This window comes from Amphiprion ocellaris, chromosome 15 (genome assembly GCF_022539595.1).
Source record: "Amphiprion ocellaris isolate individual 3 ecotype Okinawa chromosome 15, ASM2253959v1, whole genome shotgun sequence".
Lineage (NCBI taxonomy): Eukaryota > Metazoa > Chordata > Actinopteri > Pomacentridae > Amphiprion > Amphiprion ocellaris.
In genome coordinates this window covers 12,437,293-12,455,445 of record NC_072780.1, presented here as the reverse complement: position 1 = coordinate 12,455,445, position 18,153 = coordinate 12,437,293, and the positions used below count along the sequence as shown (strand labels likewise).

General features: G+C 40.2%; 1 protein-coding gene across 4 annotated transcripts in view; it reads left to right on the top strand.

The window, feature by feature from the left end:
* kcnh8 (potassium voltage-gated channel, subfamily H (eag-related), member 8) overlaps window positions 1–8,980 on the top strand; it is an 81,134-nt gene extending 72,154 nt beyond the window's left edge. For all 4 annotated transcript variants that reach the window (XM_055017830.1, XM_055017831.1, XM_023287085.3 and 1 more), the window contains one exon: window positions 6,781–8,980. In XM_055017830.1, coding sequence (XP_054873805.1) covers window positions 6,781–7,356 — 576 coding nt within the window. In that variant the 3' untranslated portion in view covers window positions 7,357–8,980. The remainder of the gene's footprint in view (window positions 1–6,780) is intronic.
* The last annotated feature ends 9,173 nt before the right edge of the window (window positions 8,981–18,153 follow it).

Genomic DNA, 18,153 nt, shown 5'->3' with positions numbered 1-18,153 from the left:
TAATAAGGCTAGGAATTCTTCACATGCTGAATATGCTGCGTGTTGTCTCTATACATATGATGGTGTTGGATTATATGTTTAGGTTTAATAGATTTGAGCGGTGTGTTGTCCAGCTTGGAATAATCTGTTCACACATACACACTCAGACCCTCGTGCTGCATCCTGTGGTTTTGAGTGGCGAGTGGCTAAATTGACATTAGACTTTTGGCAGGTGAGGAGGAGTATTTGCTTCCTCCCGCTAAGCCTTAGTGTGCATCATGGAATGAGCAGAGGCAGAGAGGGGAAAAAAAGACACAAAGAGAGGAAAAAACATGAAGAAAAAAGATGAGGAAGTAAAGTCTTCTCATCAGAGTAAACTTGATGGATGGAAAGCAAGAAAAAGATGAAACATGAGGGGAGTGAAAGACAACGGCACAGCACTTTCACAGTTTTCACATCGGCTCTGTTGCGCTTTCTCCGTCTCTGTGGGTTGGCAGTGTTTGACAGGAAGACTCTCAGCATGGTCTTGGTGGTTGCTAATCCACGCTTGGATCCATCCACACTGATCGTCACAGGCGATTAATTTGATACGCAAATACACACACACACAATGACAAAATGGCAAATGAGGACATTGTATGTTATGTGGTGCATTTAGGTGCAAAAACAGGTTTTGTCATCAGATAAATTAATACATTCAGTTCATAGTGTGTTTGCTTAAGCCCATTTGCTTAGTGTTGAGGCTGCAGCATACAGACTGCTGACTCGACCTGCCTCCCTCGGCAGTTTAAGGTGGTCAGGTCAAACCAGTCATCCATTCATGCTTCCTTGTTGTTTCTGCTGCTTCATAAAAATCCAATAATCAACCAAAAAAACAAGGTACTGATTTTTAAATTAAAATCAGAGCAAGAGCCTGTGGAGAACATTTTCCACGGCTACGCAGCAGACTAATTTAGTTTAATTTATTAATTTAACCTTTGTTTAAACAGGGAGGCCCATTGAGATCGAGCTCCTTTTTACAAGGATGCTTGGATTCACAATATATAAAACAGTAAAAGTGCACAAAAATTACAACAAATACACCAAGAACATCAATGTAAAGGACACCATCAATTAAAAAAATATGTGGAGTCACTTATTTAATTTTAGCAGCTTTTACAGATTGTGATTTTATGTGGAGCATAATTTAAATCCAATTTCCTAATGTCAGTGTTGGCATGATGTTTTTGAGAACCAAATATTCCTATGACTTACACAATGTGAAACTTATTAATACTTATAAAGCCATTTTTTTTTTGGTCAAATTTGCCAAAAATTGTAATTAAATGAAGTTCAATGCTGTTCTCTTTGCACTGCCAATGACTGGAACCTAAGTTTCTCATACAGAAACCACAATATGTTCTAAAGCAGTTTTGAGCCTGAGGCAAGAATGATAGACTGCATTGAAAGGTTTTAAAGGAGAAGTCAGGAGCATGCATATAAATTACATCACATAATCCATAACAGATAAAAGGGTTAACTGAACAATTTATTTCATGCCATTCTGAGTAATTTATGGGGCTGCACAGTGGCTTGGTGGTTAGCACTTTCGCCTTGCAGCTAGAAGGTCCCTGGTTTGCGTCCCGGCCTTCCCAGGATCTTTCTGTATGGGGTTTTCTCCTTGTATATGTGTGGGTTTTCCCTGGGTATTCCGACTTCCTCCCACAGTCCAAAAATACGCTGAGGTTAATTGATGATTCTAAATTGTCCATAGGTGTGAATGTGAGAGTGATTGTTTGTCTGTATATGTAGCCCTGCGATAGACTGGCGACTTGTCCAGGGTGTCCCCTGCCTTCGCCCTAAGACAACAGGGACTCCAGTCCAGTTGTCTTAGGGCGTGACCCTAGTGAGGTGTAGATAATGGATGGATGAGAAATTTATGCCTTATTTCTACAATAAAATGTTCAAATCAAGCCAGAAACCAAGTTATTTAAGAGAGAATATTCTTTCAATTGATTCTCCATGTCACTGTTTGTTTGAATAGCAGAACATGACTGTCAGTATTCAATGTAAGGAACATTTATTTGAACCAACAACTGACAAGGTTAATGTATTTGCTTATTCTGACAAACATGGCAACATTTTAATGAACCATAAATTGTGTGCACACAGCAATACAGCGGCCTCTTACCTTCGCCCTTTGACTTGAAACTACAGCTGTGCATTGGGAAGGGTTTGTTCCAGCAGGAGATGAATAAGGAATTAACAAGACTAAAGCGAGGCCCAACGCGGCGACCTCTGTACTGTGTCGAGGAAATCATAACGCACAGCCGCACAGGAGAGCTGAGCAATGAGAGCGTTGCCTGTGCAGCCTGAGTGACTGCACTTGTAATTACCAGAAGAGGCAGCTAGAAACACGTTACGAAATGATGCACATGCTGAGTGAGGCACACACTTGCCTGCTCAGCAGTAGCGACCCACTTTGGTAAAGAAACAAAATCAAGCACTTAGGACAGAATTTTTAAGCAGCGCATAGACTTGAAGAGGCAATAATTTATTTTTTTCAGTCGGTCAGCTGAGGGGCAACGGAGCTCAGTCTTGCTGGAGTATTTATGTAAAACAGAAATTTAAATAACAAAATGTAAATGAACTACAAGAGAATGTTTATTCATTACATTGTGAGTGTGAGATTGTGCCAAACAGCATGCAAAGACAGACATTTTTTTAATTGCATGATCACCCAGGCGGCCCAGTGGGCAGTCAGGCAGATTTTAATGCAATATGATGAATCAGAAGTTGCTTAATACGGTGGATTATACTGTAGTGCTACGCTTACACACATTCAGATTCAGATGTTTTTTTAAAAGTCTCATGGACAAATAAGCATCAACTTTGCTTGGTTGAACAATGCTTTCATGGATTTTTCTGGGCTTCAACATGGACCTGTAGCTGCAGTGGGCGCTGGTCATCTGTTGCTGCTGTTTTCTCCAACCATTACCACAGATGCTCGTCTCTGTTGTGGGAGTACCGGAATCATGTTGACAGCGTGTCAGATTGGACTGTCCTGCCACTCTCAGCTTTTCTATTTTTATCAGAGCCCGAGTTTAGACCCAGGCTTTTTATCAGCCACTTGAGAGAAGGAGAGATGGGACAACTGCGAAAAAGGGAGAGCGACTATTTTGCTCTGTTTAAGCCTCTGTATTACCACTGACTCACTACAGTAGATCAAAGTTAAACAAGAGATTCTGACCATTACCTGACGTCTGAGTGGGATAAAAGAATTTGGCTGCTGTTTTCAAAATGCACTACTAAATGCTCGTACTGTATGCGTAGAATGCTTTACAAAGTGTGTCCATATAACAGAGAAGGGGAAGAGGGAGCTTTGGGTCTGATTTGGTATGTCGTGATCACCTCTTGACATATTCACCCAGCGACTGGAGCAGCTCCCACCTGGAGTTGTGTGTCCTGCTGAGGGCTGATGTGCATCCAGTAGCACTGATGTGTGTGATTGGTCTGATGAACGGTCATGAGCGCTTTGACTGGCAGAAGCAGATGGCACCTTGGCAGAGCTTCATGGTCGTGCCCTCTGTGGACTCGACACATGCGGAGAGCAGCTAATCACCAGCCCCCCTCATCAGTGTAATGACCAATTATAGCAGCTTGATGCTACATGCAGAACGGCAGGCACAAGACAGATATTTTGACCCAAAGTGGCTTTCCAGAAAATACCAAATTCATAATAATCCCATGGCTTTTTCTTCCTGAAAGCTGGTGTTTCCGAAGGAAGTGTGAGAGTCAAATACCACAAGAAATAAGAGGCAAACTGGATCTATAGCCTCATAACGACAAGTCACTCTGAACTTGACTTCTTTGTTTTGCTATGGCAGATATTCTTCTATTTTATTAATTAACATTATGAGGCATATTACTAGCTGCTCTAGAAGTGGTCTGTGTACTTGCATGCAGGTATTGGGTTCACCGTAATGCAGCTCTGTACAATTAAACCACCTACTAGTTTAATTTTGTTGGTTTTAGTTAAAAGAAAGACAAATATTCCTGTCCGTTTTTTACTCAATTTCTAAACCTCCCTCTGTGGTCATTGATTTAACCCCTAAAAAATCTCTATCTATCAAAGTTACATGTTTAGAAGTTTATACCCATAAAAAATAATCATTAATGTAACTCGGTCTCTCTCCTCCCATTCCTCCCCACTCGAGCACACCAGCTCACCTACCAAAACTCCTCTACACAATACAGTGGCAAGTTGTAATTTAGCTATACATTTCCGAACCAAAAGCTAATTCTGAAGATGGATGATGGTCCAGAAAGTCCCATCCTGCAGCAAAACAGGATTGCCTCCCTAACTTTGTTACATCACAAACCCTGTAAATCTGAATCCGTTTTTTTTTTTTTTTAGACTGTCATCAGTACACTGCAGTTCCAAAGTGAAAATACTTAACCATGACATTGACTCCTTATTTTTCTTATGGTGTGTCTTCCCGCATAGAAAAACACCACATGTACATTTACAAGGCAGTCTGTGAGATCTTAGTCTTTACTAACTCTGTGGTGTCTATGGTTGCCACGGTAGCAGCCTGTGTGGTTTAATGTAATACAACAACCAATATTTGTTGATTTACTACATTTTCAAAAATAACAACTAAAGAAGAGCAACTGATGTATTTGTTTATACCGTACCCAAATAAGCACATATTGCTTTATCAGAAGTCAATCGGAATAATTGCAACTGCAATCTGATTTCATGCAGCGCACTGTGTGATTCGTTTTCATCGAAACAGCAAGGCACAATGAAGTTGGTTACCTTGCTGAGGAGTTGGAGGTGTTCAGTTTGTTTGGTGTGCAGTTCTTCATTTTACAGCTCAAGTCACTTTCTTGTTCTCCTCCACTACATCTTAGAGGCAAATTTAATACTTTTTAATTCACTACATTTATCTGAGAGCTTTAGTTACTTTATAAATTAAGATTTTTGCACACAAAACATACAAGGAACTCATAAAATGCAATGTTTTGTTATAAATTAAACTACCCAACAGTTTATACAAATACGCCTGACACGATTAGTCAATTAATCAACAGAAAATTGGGAAATATTCTCACAACCATTTGGAGCACTTGTGATCGCATTTTTTTTTGCTTTTACAAATGAAGCAATTGATTAATAGAGAAAACAATCAGTAAATTAATCCATAATAAAAATTATCAGCAGGTGCAGGTCCACCTCAACCATCCACAACTTTTACATAATGCGTGAGGAATAACAAGCTGATAATAATAAGCATTAATTACTTTTAATACTCTAAGTTTAACTTAATGAAAAAGTACTTACTTTTACTTTTATTGTTGTTTTTGATGCAGTTTTTTTGTACTTATAGCAGAGTACTTTTACAGTGTTTTGTTAGCACTTACTGTTTCTTGCAGCTGTTAGAATCCACCCCCATGTCTCGCTGTTTGAATGTCTGAAATGTGAAGCAGCTGCAGTCGGCTCCATCTGCATTAGCAGTAACTAAGCACACAGTGTAAAGAGAGTCAGCAGGAAAGATTGAAAGAAAATTGTCTTTAATTACATGTATGCATCATTTTCAATAAATCCCTTGTGCATCTGTATCCAGTGGAGGAACGGCCAACTTTACCACTACTCCTAAAACTACTATACAGAGACATTAACTACACTTTTGTTTATCAAAAATATAGTTAAAAATTATAAAAAAAAAAAACTGATGCTTTTTTTGGAGTCAGAAACAAAAATGATTATTAATTGAATTGGACAAAAATATTTTAATTCACAGTTCAACAGTTCACAAAGCACTGTTCAGAGTGTTGACTTGATTTAGGCAGCTAAAGATATCATTTCTAACTTCACAATGATGCACTGATATTGGCTACTTTAACTTTTTGTTTGTTTGTTTTGTTTTTGCATCATCATTTTTCAGACATTGATCCCTTTGCTCCCATCCATAAAAATGTAACTAGTCTCACCCTTTATTCTTTATTGTTGTAGGTGTTCTAGTGCTTTGTGCATTTTTAGATATTAAACAGAGTTGGTCCATGTCAGTACCGGATCATAAATATTAAACACACATTGTTATTTATGATGTACACTACCGTTAAAAAGTTTGGGGTCGCCTAGACAATTTCATTTCATTAAAACTTACACTTTTATTCATGTGCTAACATAATTGCACAAGCTGCTAATCATCAATGACCCTTTTCAACACCATTAGCTAACACAATGTAGCATTAGAACACAGGAGTGATGGTTGCTGGAAGTGTTCCTCTGTACCCCTATGTAGATATTCCATTAAAAATCAACTGTTTTCCTGCTAGAATAGTCACTTCCCACACATCAATAATGTCAAGACTGTATTTCTGATTAATATTATTTTCATTTTAAAAAAACTGCTTTTCTTTAAAAAATAAGGGCATTTCTAAGTGACCCCAAACTTTTGAACGGTAGTCAATGTATGCAATTCATAGTTCATACATTTGAAAAGAAGAAAATATCCAAATTTACAGGTAATTACACTTACAGTTAATACTGATTGCAATGGAAACGTTATGTTATTGGAAAGTCTAGTCACAGTGTTAAACAGCAAACCTCATTTTCTACCGTAACATTTGTACAGCGTATTGCAGAAAAATGTTGACTACGTCTCATGAAAAAATCTTAAAGATTAGAACTTTAAACATTTTTTTAAATGTTCACTTGTGTGCATGAAGTTGGATTCTTTATGCCACACCACTTCCACTGCTGAAAGCATATTTTTTTTTCTCCTTAAAGATGATCTGTGTGTGTGTCTGCAGGTGAGCACCCTCCGGAGGGAAGTGGCCGACCTCGGGCACGTCATGAAGAGAATGGCTCAGCTCATGGAGACACTCATGCCATCAGTGCCACAACCTGCGGTCGTTTGCCCCACACACTACTCCCCGGCACACCACGCCTACCTGCACCGCCCTGCCTCCCCTCAGTCCTACCCGTCACCTTCGCCCTCTCAGACTGCCTCCATCTGGGCAGACACACCCATGTCGTTGCCCTCCTCCCCCCTCACAGTCCCCCAGCAGCATGGTGTGGTCTGCCACGTGGACTCCCTCGCACATAGACCCCAGGACCTCCAGCTGGGGTTCCCTACTGCCCCCATCCCGGCTCATCTTCCAACCGCCACCTCATCAGCCCTCCAGCTGCAGCCGTCCTCCATCACCGCAGAGCCTCACATGCCTTCCTCACCCCTCAGCTCACCGGAATTTCCCCACTCCGTCAGGTCAAGGGTACGCAGTCCACCTCCGCAGGACGGGGGAGATGAGGGCCCTCTACAGAGCTCTGGGTGTTCTCCTCAAACTGGACTTGGGGGAGTCTACCACAACCCAACCACGGGTTTGTAGCAAACCTCTATCAGAACTTTCCTGGAGCTTTTATCCCAGGACATTTTTTTTGGAGGGGATATATTCCTGAACTGAAGATCAGACTTAATCGACTGAGGTTCCTTCTATGTCACTGGAAGACGTTTACAGGGACGCAACTTTTCTTTTAATAAAGGCACGTTTTTTAAAAATCCAGTTGCATGAAATCAAGTACAGAAGGTTTAGGTGTGTTAGCTTTACCTTATAGAAACTTAGTGTTGTTAGATGGTATGTAGAGGTCTGGGTTAGTTGAGGAGCTGTATGGTGGCCCTTCCTCTTCCACCTTAAGGCTCCTTCCAAGAGCGAGGACTGTGCCATAATGCCATAATGGAAGACGAGACAGATGCATTGGAGGAGGAGGAGGAGGAGGAAGAGGAGGAGAGAGTTGTTTCTGTGCTCTTTTTTTTTTCTTTGCTCCTGATCAGAGATGGTTTCAGGCTGGCTGGGTTGTTTGGAAGAAGAAAAAAAGCCCCCCTCTGATCCTCTATCTCTGCCATTTCCTCTCCTTTTTAACCCCTTCTTCTTCTCCTTGCTCACTCAACCCGTGGCAGATGCTCTGGATTGTGTGACTGGTTGCGGCTGGTTGGACTCGGGATGGTGTGAGGAGAGAGATGGGAGGCATTGTGCTCTTTACCGCTGGCCCTCGGGGAAGAGGGGAGGGTGGAGGGTGGAGGAAGTTGGTTATGGAGGTGGTGGTCGGGGTATGGTTTGCCTCGGGCAGCGCAGCCCCTGCTGTCGTCTGTCACACTGAGCACAGGGACTCTTTCTCCCTCTCTGTTTCTCTTTTCCAGTGTTTCTCTCCATACACCTATTCTCTCTCTAACTCTTTCTCACTCCCCTCCTCTCTCTCTCTCTCTCTCTCTCTCTCTCTCTCTCTCTCTCTGCATGCCTTTCCGAGCCTTTTGAGTAGTGCCTGTAGACAAACATTAACATGCTGCATGTCACCCTGTGGAAATCCAGCTTGCCATGTATCTATCTATTTAAAGGAAACACAGTTCAGTCTTTTAATAGCTGAACCTGGCATTTACAGATGCATATTTATTGGATGTGGGCTCGATTTAAACAACGTGGTTATTTTTAGCCACTAAGTAGTCGCCCCTGTTCTGAAGTGGCCTGGAGCAAACATCACCAAGACTAAATTGGTTCACGGTCCACAATGTAGGTTATTTCCCCCTTGATCGTCACCCAGGGTTACCAGCTCTGAGGTCCATTTTCTCAGCTGTTCGGAACGATGGCAATATTCCCACGTAAAAGCACAATAAGGAAATAAAGACGCTTTTATATTTCTATGAATGTATGAATACTAAAGATGTATTTTTTTACTTCAAAGAATGCAAGAGTGTGGGATGGCAGTACATGACACCACTGTTTCAGAGGTTATGGCAGTGCTGTTTGCTGGTACCAGCCAATGCAATCCTAAACCAGGAAAAAAAAAAAAAGGTCATAACTCTTGTCCCGACAGATCTACGGTTCTCTTTTTGAATTCGTGTAGGTTTGACTCTGCTTCTCTGCAAATGGAATGTACTGTAATCAAACTTCTTTTTTTCCCTTAACATTTTGATATTTATTAGATACAAAATGTTATGCTAATAAACAACAAATATGACTGTCGGGTGCTGGTTTTTTGGGGGGGTTTTTTTGTTTTGCTGTGTTCATCAAAGCTATAAAGAGCTCTTTGAGGTCATTACATCCAGAGAAACCACTTTTTTCCTCTACAAGAAATATACACTATGTTCCTCAAAACACACATGTATAACACATTAAAATAGAAAAGCACTCAGAGAGTGCAGTACTCCGCCAAGGCTGCTCAGTTCACTAAAACGTCATAGTTTAGACATACTAAACTATGACGCTTTTGTGACATTTTGTTGACATACTAAACTATGACGTTTTTTCCACATTTTGGACAACATGCTAAACTATGACATTTTTTCGGGCCCTTTTGTTGGTTTTATTCAATAGGTAAGTAGAGAGGAAAGCAGGGAAGACCTGCAGTAAAGGGCTGTGAGCTGGAATCATACCGGCATTTCTGACGCAGTCCTATTTATGAGGCACCCTCTCAACCAGTTGAGCTACATGGGCACCCTTTTTCCACTTGTTGGACGACATACTAAACTATGACTTTTTTTTTTTTTTTTTTTTTTAATACTTTTTGGATACATACTGAACTATGACATTTTTGTGACATTTTGGATGACATACTAAGCTGTGACATTTTTGAGATATTTAGGACCACATACTAAACTATGACGTTTTAGTCACATTTTTGACAACATACTAAACTGACATTTTTGTTGACATACTAAACTATGACATGTTTGTGATATTTTGGACCACATACTAAACTTTGACATTTTTTTTTAAAATTGTTTTTTGGGCCCTTTTACCAATAGGTAAGTAGAGGAATTGATGGGACTCAGAAACACCCCCACAGTTTAATCATTTGTTCCTTTTATGATTGCTAACTGATAAATCACAGTCAATTTGTAGTAGGATCACAATCATGTGATCGTCAGCAGGTAACTGACACAATGTTCACTTGTCATGGTTACAGTGTTTTGGCCAAAACCAAAAGATATTCAGTTTGGAAAAGGAAGAAACACAAAAATATTCACATTTTAAAAGCTGAAGTTAACTTTCTACTCTTAAAAATGACTGATCAATTATCAGACTAATCAACAATTACTTTAATTGATGACAAAAATTAATTGTTGGAGCTCTAGAAGTTGATTAGTGAAGGTGTGAGTGGATCCTCATTATGTCTGCTGACCTTCAGATACATGAATATAGAACTAAATTATATTTAAATCCAATGTAAGATGATGCTATATCGTGACTAAATGGCTACAACCAAGCTAGCAGCTCTATGAGGCACAGTGGTGGTTTATGCTCACTACAGCATAACTGCTACTGTCATTATTTCTGCAGGTATTTAGTGGAAAAGCAAATAATTAATCCAGACTTTGACATGATGACAGGATTGTGAAAGTTTAGGCATCAAACTGCTGAAGGGAAGCATACAAAGTGTAATCTTCATGCCATTTTATCGAATAGTTGATGAAACATTTTTGCTCATAAATGTCCACCTGTCACTATTCTTGTTTAGAACTGGTTTCCGTTTCAAATGAATATGGCTAAATTACTCCAATATAACACCTTGTCATTGTGTAGCGTTGAGTAGTTTTACAGTGTTTGAGCAGAGTGAGCTGGTGTGCTGCAGCAATTAGAAGGAGGGTGGGTGAAAAGATGAATGGACTTCATGGGCCCTCACATTTTAAAAGACGCAATGGTGTGGAGTCACATTTGAGCCATTTTTAAACATCTTTAAGTCAGAAAGGGATTATTTTCATTGAAAAATCTAAAAATGGTACTTTAATACACAGAAATAATTTTTTTAAGGGGTTAAATTATTGACTGGAGATGGGTTTTTAAGCCTCTAGAACTGGTGCAGGTTGTTGTAAATGTCCAAACTAAAGCTTGCTTGTGGCACATAAATTCAAAAAATAAAATGCTGCTCTTGTGCAAATCTTTATAAACACATAAATACAACTTCGCACTGTTTTCATGGCCACATGTCTGTAGAAACCTTACATTTGTGCCACTGACTTGCAGCTGACATGATGCTGAGTTGTTCCTGGCCTCAGAGCTCTCTCGTGCAACACGACTTGTTGCTTGCTCTATTAAAAACGTGTATTTGTTTTGTGTACTTGCATGCGTCTGCCTTTTGTTAGCTGCGGCTACGGTTCATCTGAGGTGAAAGTGTGCTAACTGCCGTGCCCCACTGGTGACATGGGTGGGGGGGTGTAAAGTGAGTGTGTGCCGGGGATCACATTGGCACACCTGTCATTGGTCCAGCTGCTCTCGCCTGGCGAGCTCCGCTATTTGTTTTTGTCTGTCTTGGGAAGTGCTGTGAGGGGACTATGGGATGGATCTAAATTAGATCCGTACTCAGTGGAGATGATGGAGATACCAGCGCACCTAAATCCATTTTATCAATGCACCTATGTGAGCTAAAGCTTTTTAGAGTCGGCGAAATATGGATTAAAATACTCCCCTCTTAGAAAATGTGTTGTCTGTAGAACGGAGCAGCTGGGTGGGGGTGTGTTTGCACTGAAGATGATTATTTGTGTGTTTAGTAGCATCTCAAGCACATCTGTGGGAATGCTGTCATTTAGCCCGGGGTCTCGAAGACCCATCCATATTTAATGGTGTACAGACAATCCCATCCTGACTGTTTATGCATCGTTTTATCCACCTGCTTGCAAACTCATCTTTTATTCACCGCTTTCCCACTTTATCTGTCATTAGCAAACCGAGGCCCATCTGGCTTCGTGCTTTGCGCCCTTTCTTTCTTCGTTTCCCCTTTTCACTTGTGGTTTTCAATGAAAGTTCGGTCTGATTCAGGGACATGGAGAGAACGAGGAAAAAGCTCGACAGAACTGCTAAAAAAAAATGAAAGGATTGTTAAATACAGGTTGATGTGCAATCATGTGATACCTGGATATTCATTTTTAAACTTAAACACACACTTAACTCTCTGTTTCACATCCTTTCTATCGCCGTGGGCCTGTGTCTGTTTTTAATCCACTCGATTCACATTGTTTGACGATGGCCCTGACCCAAATACAGCAACTATTCATCCCTGTCCACCCTTTTCATCTGAACACACACACACAGAAATGCAGTGTGAGCACACACACACTCTCACATTCACTCTTCCATTCAAATGGGCACTTTATCCCAGTGAAAAGAGCCTCTACACTCGTCCCTCGGCCCAGATTTCAGCAAGAAAAAAAACACCCTCGCTGTGCAGGAGGTGAGAACTTCTCTCTCAGGTAATAAAAACCAGCCCAGTGCTCTCTCTCTCTCTCTCTTTCATCTCAGTGGACTTAATGGAGATATGTTAGAAATCTGCCAGCTGTGGTGTGGTCTTTCCATTCAAGCCTTATAGAGCCTTGCCTGCCCAAGAGAGGAATCTAAGCTGTGCACTCTACCAAGGACGCGTTGTGTTTGTGTGTGGTTCTGGTTTATGTGTGCATCCATATGTATATATAAATATATATATATATAAATATATATATATATATATATATATATATATATATATATATATATATATATATATATATATATATATATATATATATATATATATATATATATATATATATATATATATATACGCATACCAAGTGCCAGGGCCTATAGAGCACATATATGCATGTGGACAACAGAGAAGCTCTTCACACAAGGGCTTTACATTTATCTGTTCCACTCTGGGTGAGACCATAGCTGCTGTTGCACAACCAAACACTTATATTTGCATTGGTGTAAAGTGGGAAGGGAGGGGAGAGCTTACAGGACATCTTGCGTGTTTGATAAATGAGTCTGAGTTGCTCCCTTGGGTGCTGCGGTACAAGTGGTGGGAGGAGGAGGGGGGGGGGCGGCAGAACAATGCGCATGTCAGAAGCAAGAGATTAATGGTGGCTTCTTTCCGTCCGTCGTAGTGGTGTAGGTCTGGCTATGCCCATCAGCTGAGGATACTGGAATGGCTGCTGAATTACGTCTTTGGTTGTTCACCTGTCACAAAGCAGTCTGGCACTTTTAAGCAGAAGATAGGAGGATCATCAGCATGAAGAAAATAGTTGTCTTCCATTATACTGAAGTAACACTGATGTAAGAGTCCCTGTTGAAAATCTCGGTTAAAATGCTCAGACATTCATGCAAGAAGAAAGAGAGCTTTCCTCTCTCTGCGAACACCTGGCAGTGTTTTATTCTATAACACCGTTAGACAGCCGTAGATGGCGGCCTTTTCCGTTCTGTTGTGTGGTGAATGTTTTTTGGGTTTTTTTCTAGGATAACTACCCAAAAATTAACATTTCAAAAAAGACCCAGAGGCCTGCACTTTTTCTTTTTTAGCTGGGCTATTTCAGAACCCGAGATGCCAGCTAAAAGTGTTAAATTGGTCGCAGGGCTCTGGCTCAGCATGTTTTTCTGGTCTGTGAGTCCCAATTAGGTTTCTACGCATTCTGTCCGTCACCTAAAATAAACTCAGCTTACAAAGTGCATGCCCTAAAATATCATGTATTCTTCATGTCTGGTTTCTTAACACACTTCAAGCTTGTCTAAACATTTATAAATTATTACATTTTCCATCATTTTGTACTTGTCCTAGATGGTTTCCAGTGTAGCATGCCATGCTGGATGAAAAAGGGAAGGTAAAAGCTGCTTCCATCATGCAGGCAGGAAATGATAGAATCTCTTTCTTGCCCAGAGGCCTTTTTTGCCAATAGACTATCTCACAATACTGTACTGTAACCCATATATTGTATATTTGAATTTCTTCCCTGAGAGAAAGCACTATTTTTGAGATCATAGCTTTAAGTTCATGCATTGACTTTATCTGGCTCATCATGAGGAGTTTTAAAAAGTGACTACAATCAATATTATATCAATATCAACATGAAAATAATGAAAGTTGATGTATATAGTAATAAGTAAGATATTTCCTTCACATATAAAAAAAAAAAGAAAAAAAGTTACATTGGACTTACATTCATCAGGTGACCAGAAACCCAACTCTGATGAAGTTCTGAAGTTAAAGGCTAACAGCAGCATGTTTACTGTACATGTAAAAAATGGGACCGTTCTGCTTCCAATGCTTTGACTGGCAAACTAATGAAATATATTTCTGTGTAAAACAATAAAGTTAGGTTGCAGCTATGTGAAAAGCAAGTTATGTTAATATGTGTATATGGTGTTTTTTATATGCCAGAACACATATCATGTGTAAAACAATCAATGCCATGGCTAAGCATTTCCACCTTAAAACTGCAGCATAAGTCTAAAAACACAGACATACACTTCTGGAGTTTCATACATAACAGACCTAAAGAACCAGTCCTTTCTTTTTGTATCATTATTCTTCTCTAGAACTGTTCATGGGTGAACTGGTGAGCTTGAGCTGCAGCAAATGTGGAAGAGTGGATGAAGAGAGAGGGGACTTCATAGATCTACATATTCTAAAGGAAACAAATGTGTAGAGCTGCATCTAATCTATTTAAAGATTTTTAAAAAATAATGAATGATTTTCATGTACAAATCTTCTAAATATGTAACTTTCAGAAACAGAGACAAGTTTTTAGGAGTTAAATGAATGACTAAAGACGTATTTTAAATATTTTTAAATCTCACAAAAACACACGTGACTGTTACACTAACTGTGAGCTATGTCACCCCAAAACTAGAAGATCCTGGATTTGTATCTCCAGGTTGGTTATGCTTTTTGTGTAGAGTCTGCATGTATATACTGTGCCTGTGTGGATTTTCTGTGGGTGCGTCAGCTTCCTCCAACAGTCCACAGACATGAATGATGTAAGTTAATTGATAATTCTAAATTGGCTGTAGGTCTGAGTATGGTGTACATGGTTGTCTGGCTCTGTGTTAGCCCTGTGATGGATTGATGACCTGTACAACATGTAACTTGCCTTCAGCCCCATGTCAGCTGGGACAGGCTCCAGCAGCTATTGAAAATGGATGGATTGATGTTGCACTTGTTCAGACTTTACAAGGTGCCTGTGTAAAGCGATTGTGTCACCAGGAACTTTTTAAATGGGAAATTTTTGTCTTTGACCTCAATTGCTGCCGCAAGCCAAGTTTTTGTCACATTTTAATGCACTTAATCTTTGCTCAGTGTCAGCGCTGCTCCTGAGGCCCATCCACAAAGACCTAATTGCACATTACGAATCACTGGTAACAATAGTGTCTGTGTATAGAAGACCCAAGGCTCTTTGAGGCTTGCACAGTAAGTACAGCCTCCTCTGTCCTGGGTGAAATAGCCCCATGGATCTTCATAAGGAGGCCACAGTTTCCTCCAACACAGCAGCTGATATCCATCTGAGTCACCCAGTTTTACCTGGAAGATGCGTTCATATGTGTGTGTGTGTGTGCGTGCTAGTGTGTTTGTAGGGGCAAAACAAGCAGAAACAAAGAGGCTGGTAAGAATGTGACATGCCCAGCAGCCATCAGCATTTGATGTGGGTGTTCACTGTATTTATCACGGTCACCTCAGCATGGAGAAGAGATGGAGGATGCTGCTGAGGGGAGACAGAGGGGAGGGGAGGGCAGGCAAAAGGTCACTTACAGCATCAGAGAGGGAGGACAGTTTCAGGACTGCAGGGAGTACAGCCGCAGGAGAACGACAACGTGAAAACAAAGGAGATATTTGCTCTTAGATGGAGTGAAGAGACAAAAATTTAGATGAACACGAACCAGATTAATTAACAACTCTGTTAACTGTTGAGGAAATGTAGGCATTTTTAATTCTGGTTGTTTACAGGACTTGTCAAACAATCTTAAATGCTACATATGCATTTAATGACAGCTCCTTAGGTTGCCATATGTTGCAGCCATTAAAAGTACTGTATTCCCTCCTGAACTAACATGCTGTTAAGGGTGCTGCTTCGTCAGCATGCTTGACTTGACTAGTTATTGCTCAGAGACTTCACACAGTCAACAGCTGTAATGACTTTATATAACTTATCACATCCTTTGCTGGGAAAGTCTTCACACATCTTATCATATTCTGCAACAGAAATAAACATCAGCGATCCCTATAGACCATAGGATGAAATTCATATAACAGTATATAACAGGGCTTTTTAATTGGAGTGTCAGCTGTGAGCTCCTATCTCAGATCTTTTATTTTCTGACCCATCAACCCTGCACAGTGGTTCAGTGTTACCTTGTTGCCCCACGAGCACAACCACCTCACAGCAACAGATCAACACGGGAATATCGTCTGTAATCGAATAAACCTAATCAAGCTCCATGAGGGATTTTAGTCCGGTTATCAATAAATCTCACCTTGGGAGCTCCAGTGAATGAGGAAGAGCACAAGTACAAGTGTGTAACCACTGGTAAACATGTTGTGTAGTGATGTTATTTAACAACCTATACAGTCATGTAATGAAGTTAGTTCTTCCAGTTGAAACTGATGATTTTTAAACAAGACTACAGGTACAGGAAAATTTAGATTTTTCGGTGAATTATTCAACAAAATTGTCAACAGATGTCATAGTCCTCTGTGGAGAAAGTAACTACACCCTCGGCATCCAAAGCCCCTTTAGCAAAAATTATTTCTAATGTGTGTTGTGCATAAATATCCTCTAATCTCTATCATCAGCTTGCTGAAATTTTGACCATTTCTCCTGCAAAATTCCTTCACATGCAAGATGTTAGAGCTATTTTGTTGCCTGCACCGCCTGTTTGAAATCCCACTCCATTATTTTAATGGAATTCAAGCCTTAGCTTTGGTGAAGTCATTCTGTAACCCTTATTATGTTCTTTGAGCCATTTCTTGGTGGATTTGCTGTGCGCTTTGCATCATTATCCTGCTGAAAGATCCACTTCCAGTTCAGCTTCAACTTTCAGACAGATGGCCTCATATTATCTTTGAGCACTTTTTAATATGATACAGAATTCATAGTAGAATCATTGACTGCGAGCTGCCCGGTCCCCGAGGCAACGAAGCAACCTCAAACCATAACATTTCCACCACCTTGCTTCACAGCTGATATGAGCTTCGTCTTCCTAAAAGCTGCAATTTGTCTGCACCAAATATATGGTGTGTTGATGTGGCCAAACAGCTCTATTTTGATTGGACTGTCCAGAGTGTATTATTTGAAAAGGCCTCCCTCTTTGCCTGTATGTCCACTGGCAAACTGCAGCGCTTTGCTGTGTTCTTTTTGGATAGCAAAGGCTCTTCCTGGCACACTTGCAGTGCAGGTCAAATTTCTGAAATCTCCACAGCACTTTGACACCAACAGTTGCAAAGTTACCACCAGATCCTGTGATTCAATTTGGGTTCTTAGAGACTTCTCTTTGCAGAAAATGGTCTACTCTTGGGCTTAATTTACCGAGGGCAGCAGGAACGCTGATTTTCCTTACAGTGGAATTATTTCAACTAATTCAGAGATCTTTTTAAATCACTTGCCAGACTCACAGGCATCCACAATCTTTTATCTGAAGGCCTTAGAGAGCTCTTTAGATCTTGGCACCACACGCTTGACAAGCAAAGAGAACAGCAGACTCTAGATTTCAGAAGTTTAAATAAGACAGACTCCACCTGTCACTCCCATAGGAGGTTCTAATCACTGGCACCTGATCTGGAGCCCAGACTCTAATATTATAGATTTGAAGGTGTGATAAATTTATTCACTTTTCTATGTGACTCATGTGTTTTTCTTATATATACACAGACATTTTAATCTTGAAAATGACTACAACATGCCAGTTTTATGTGGTATTTGTTTATATCACCTTAAATAAAAAGTCCTCTTTCAAAAACAATCATGTTTGCTTGTTCAAATATGTTACAAAGTCAACCATTTCCATGAGATGTACTTATTTCTTCATCTGTTAGTGTGTTTGATGTTGTTACTGACTGCCTTAATGTTTCAGTGGTACAGTTTAAACATGACCTGTTCAAGCTGGTATAGTACGACTCAATAAATCGTTGATCTGTTTTCCTAAACACCTCTCCAAAAGAGTTTAGCAGTACCATCGATAGCGCAGCTGCTACAGCTTTATCAGGATATTTTAAAGTGACTGAGAATCCAAGTATCAAAACACGTTTCTCTAGACAAGCAGTGAAACATTAAAAAGTTTATTTCTCTCGTTTGGATGAGAGATATGCTGGTGCTATTTTAGTTGTGCTGACATTGCCTTTAACTTTTCATTGTTTTATGCTCCACAAACCCCACTGCTTTGTGGGTAGGA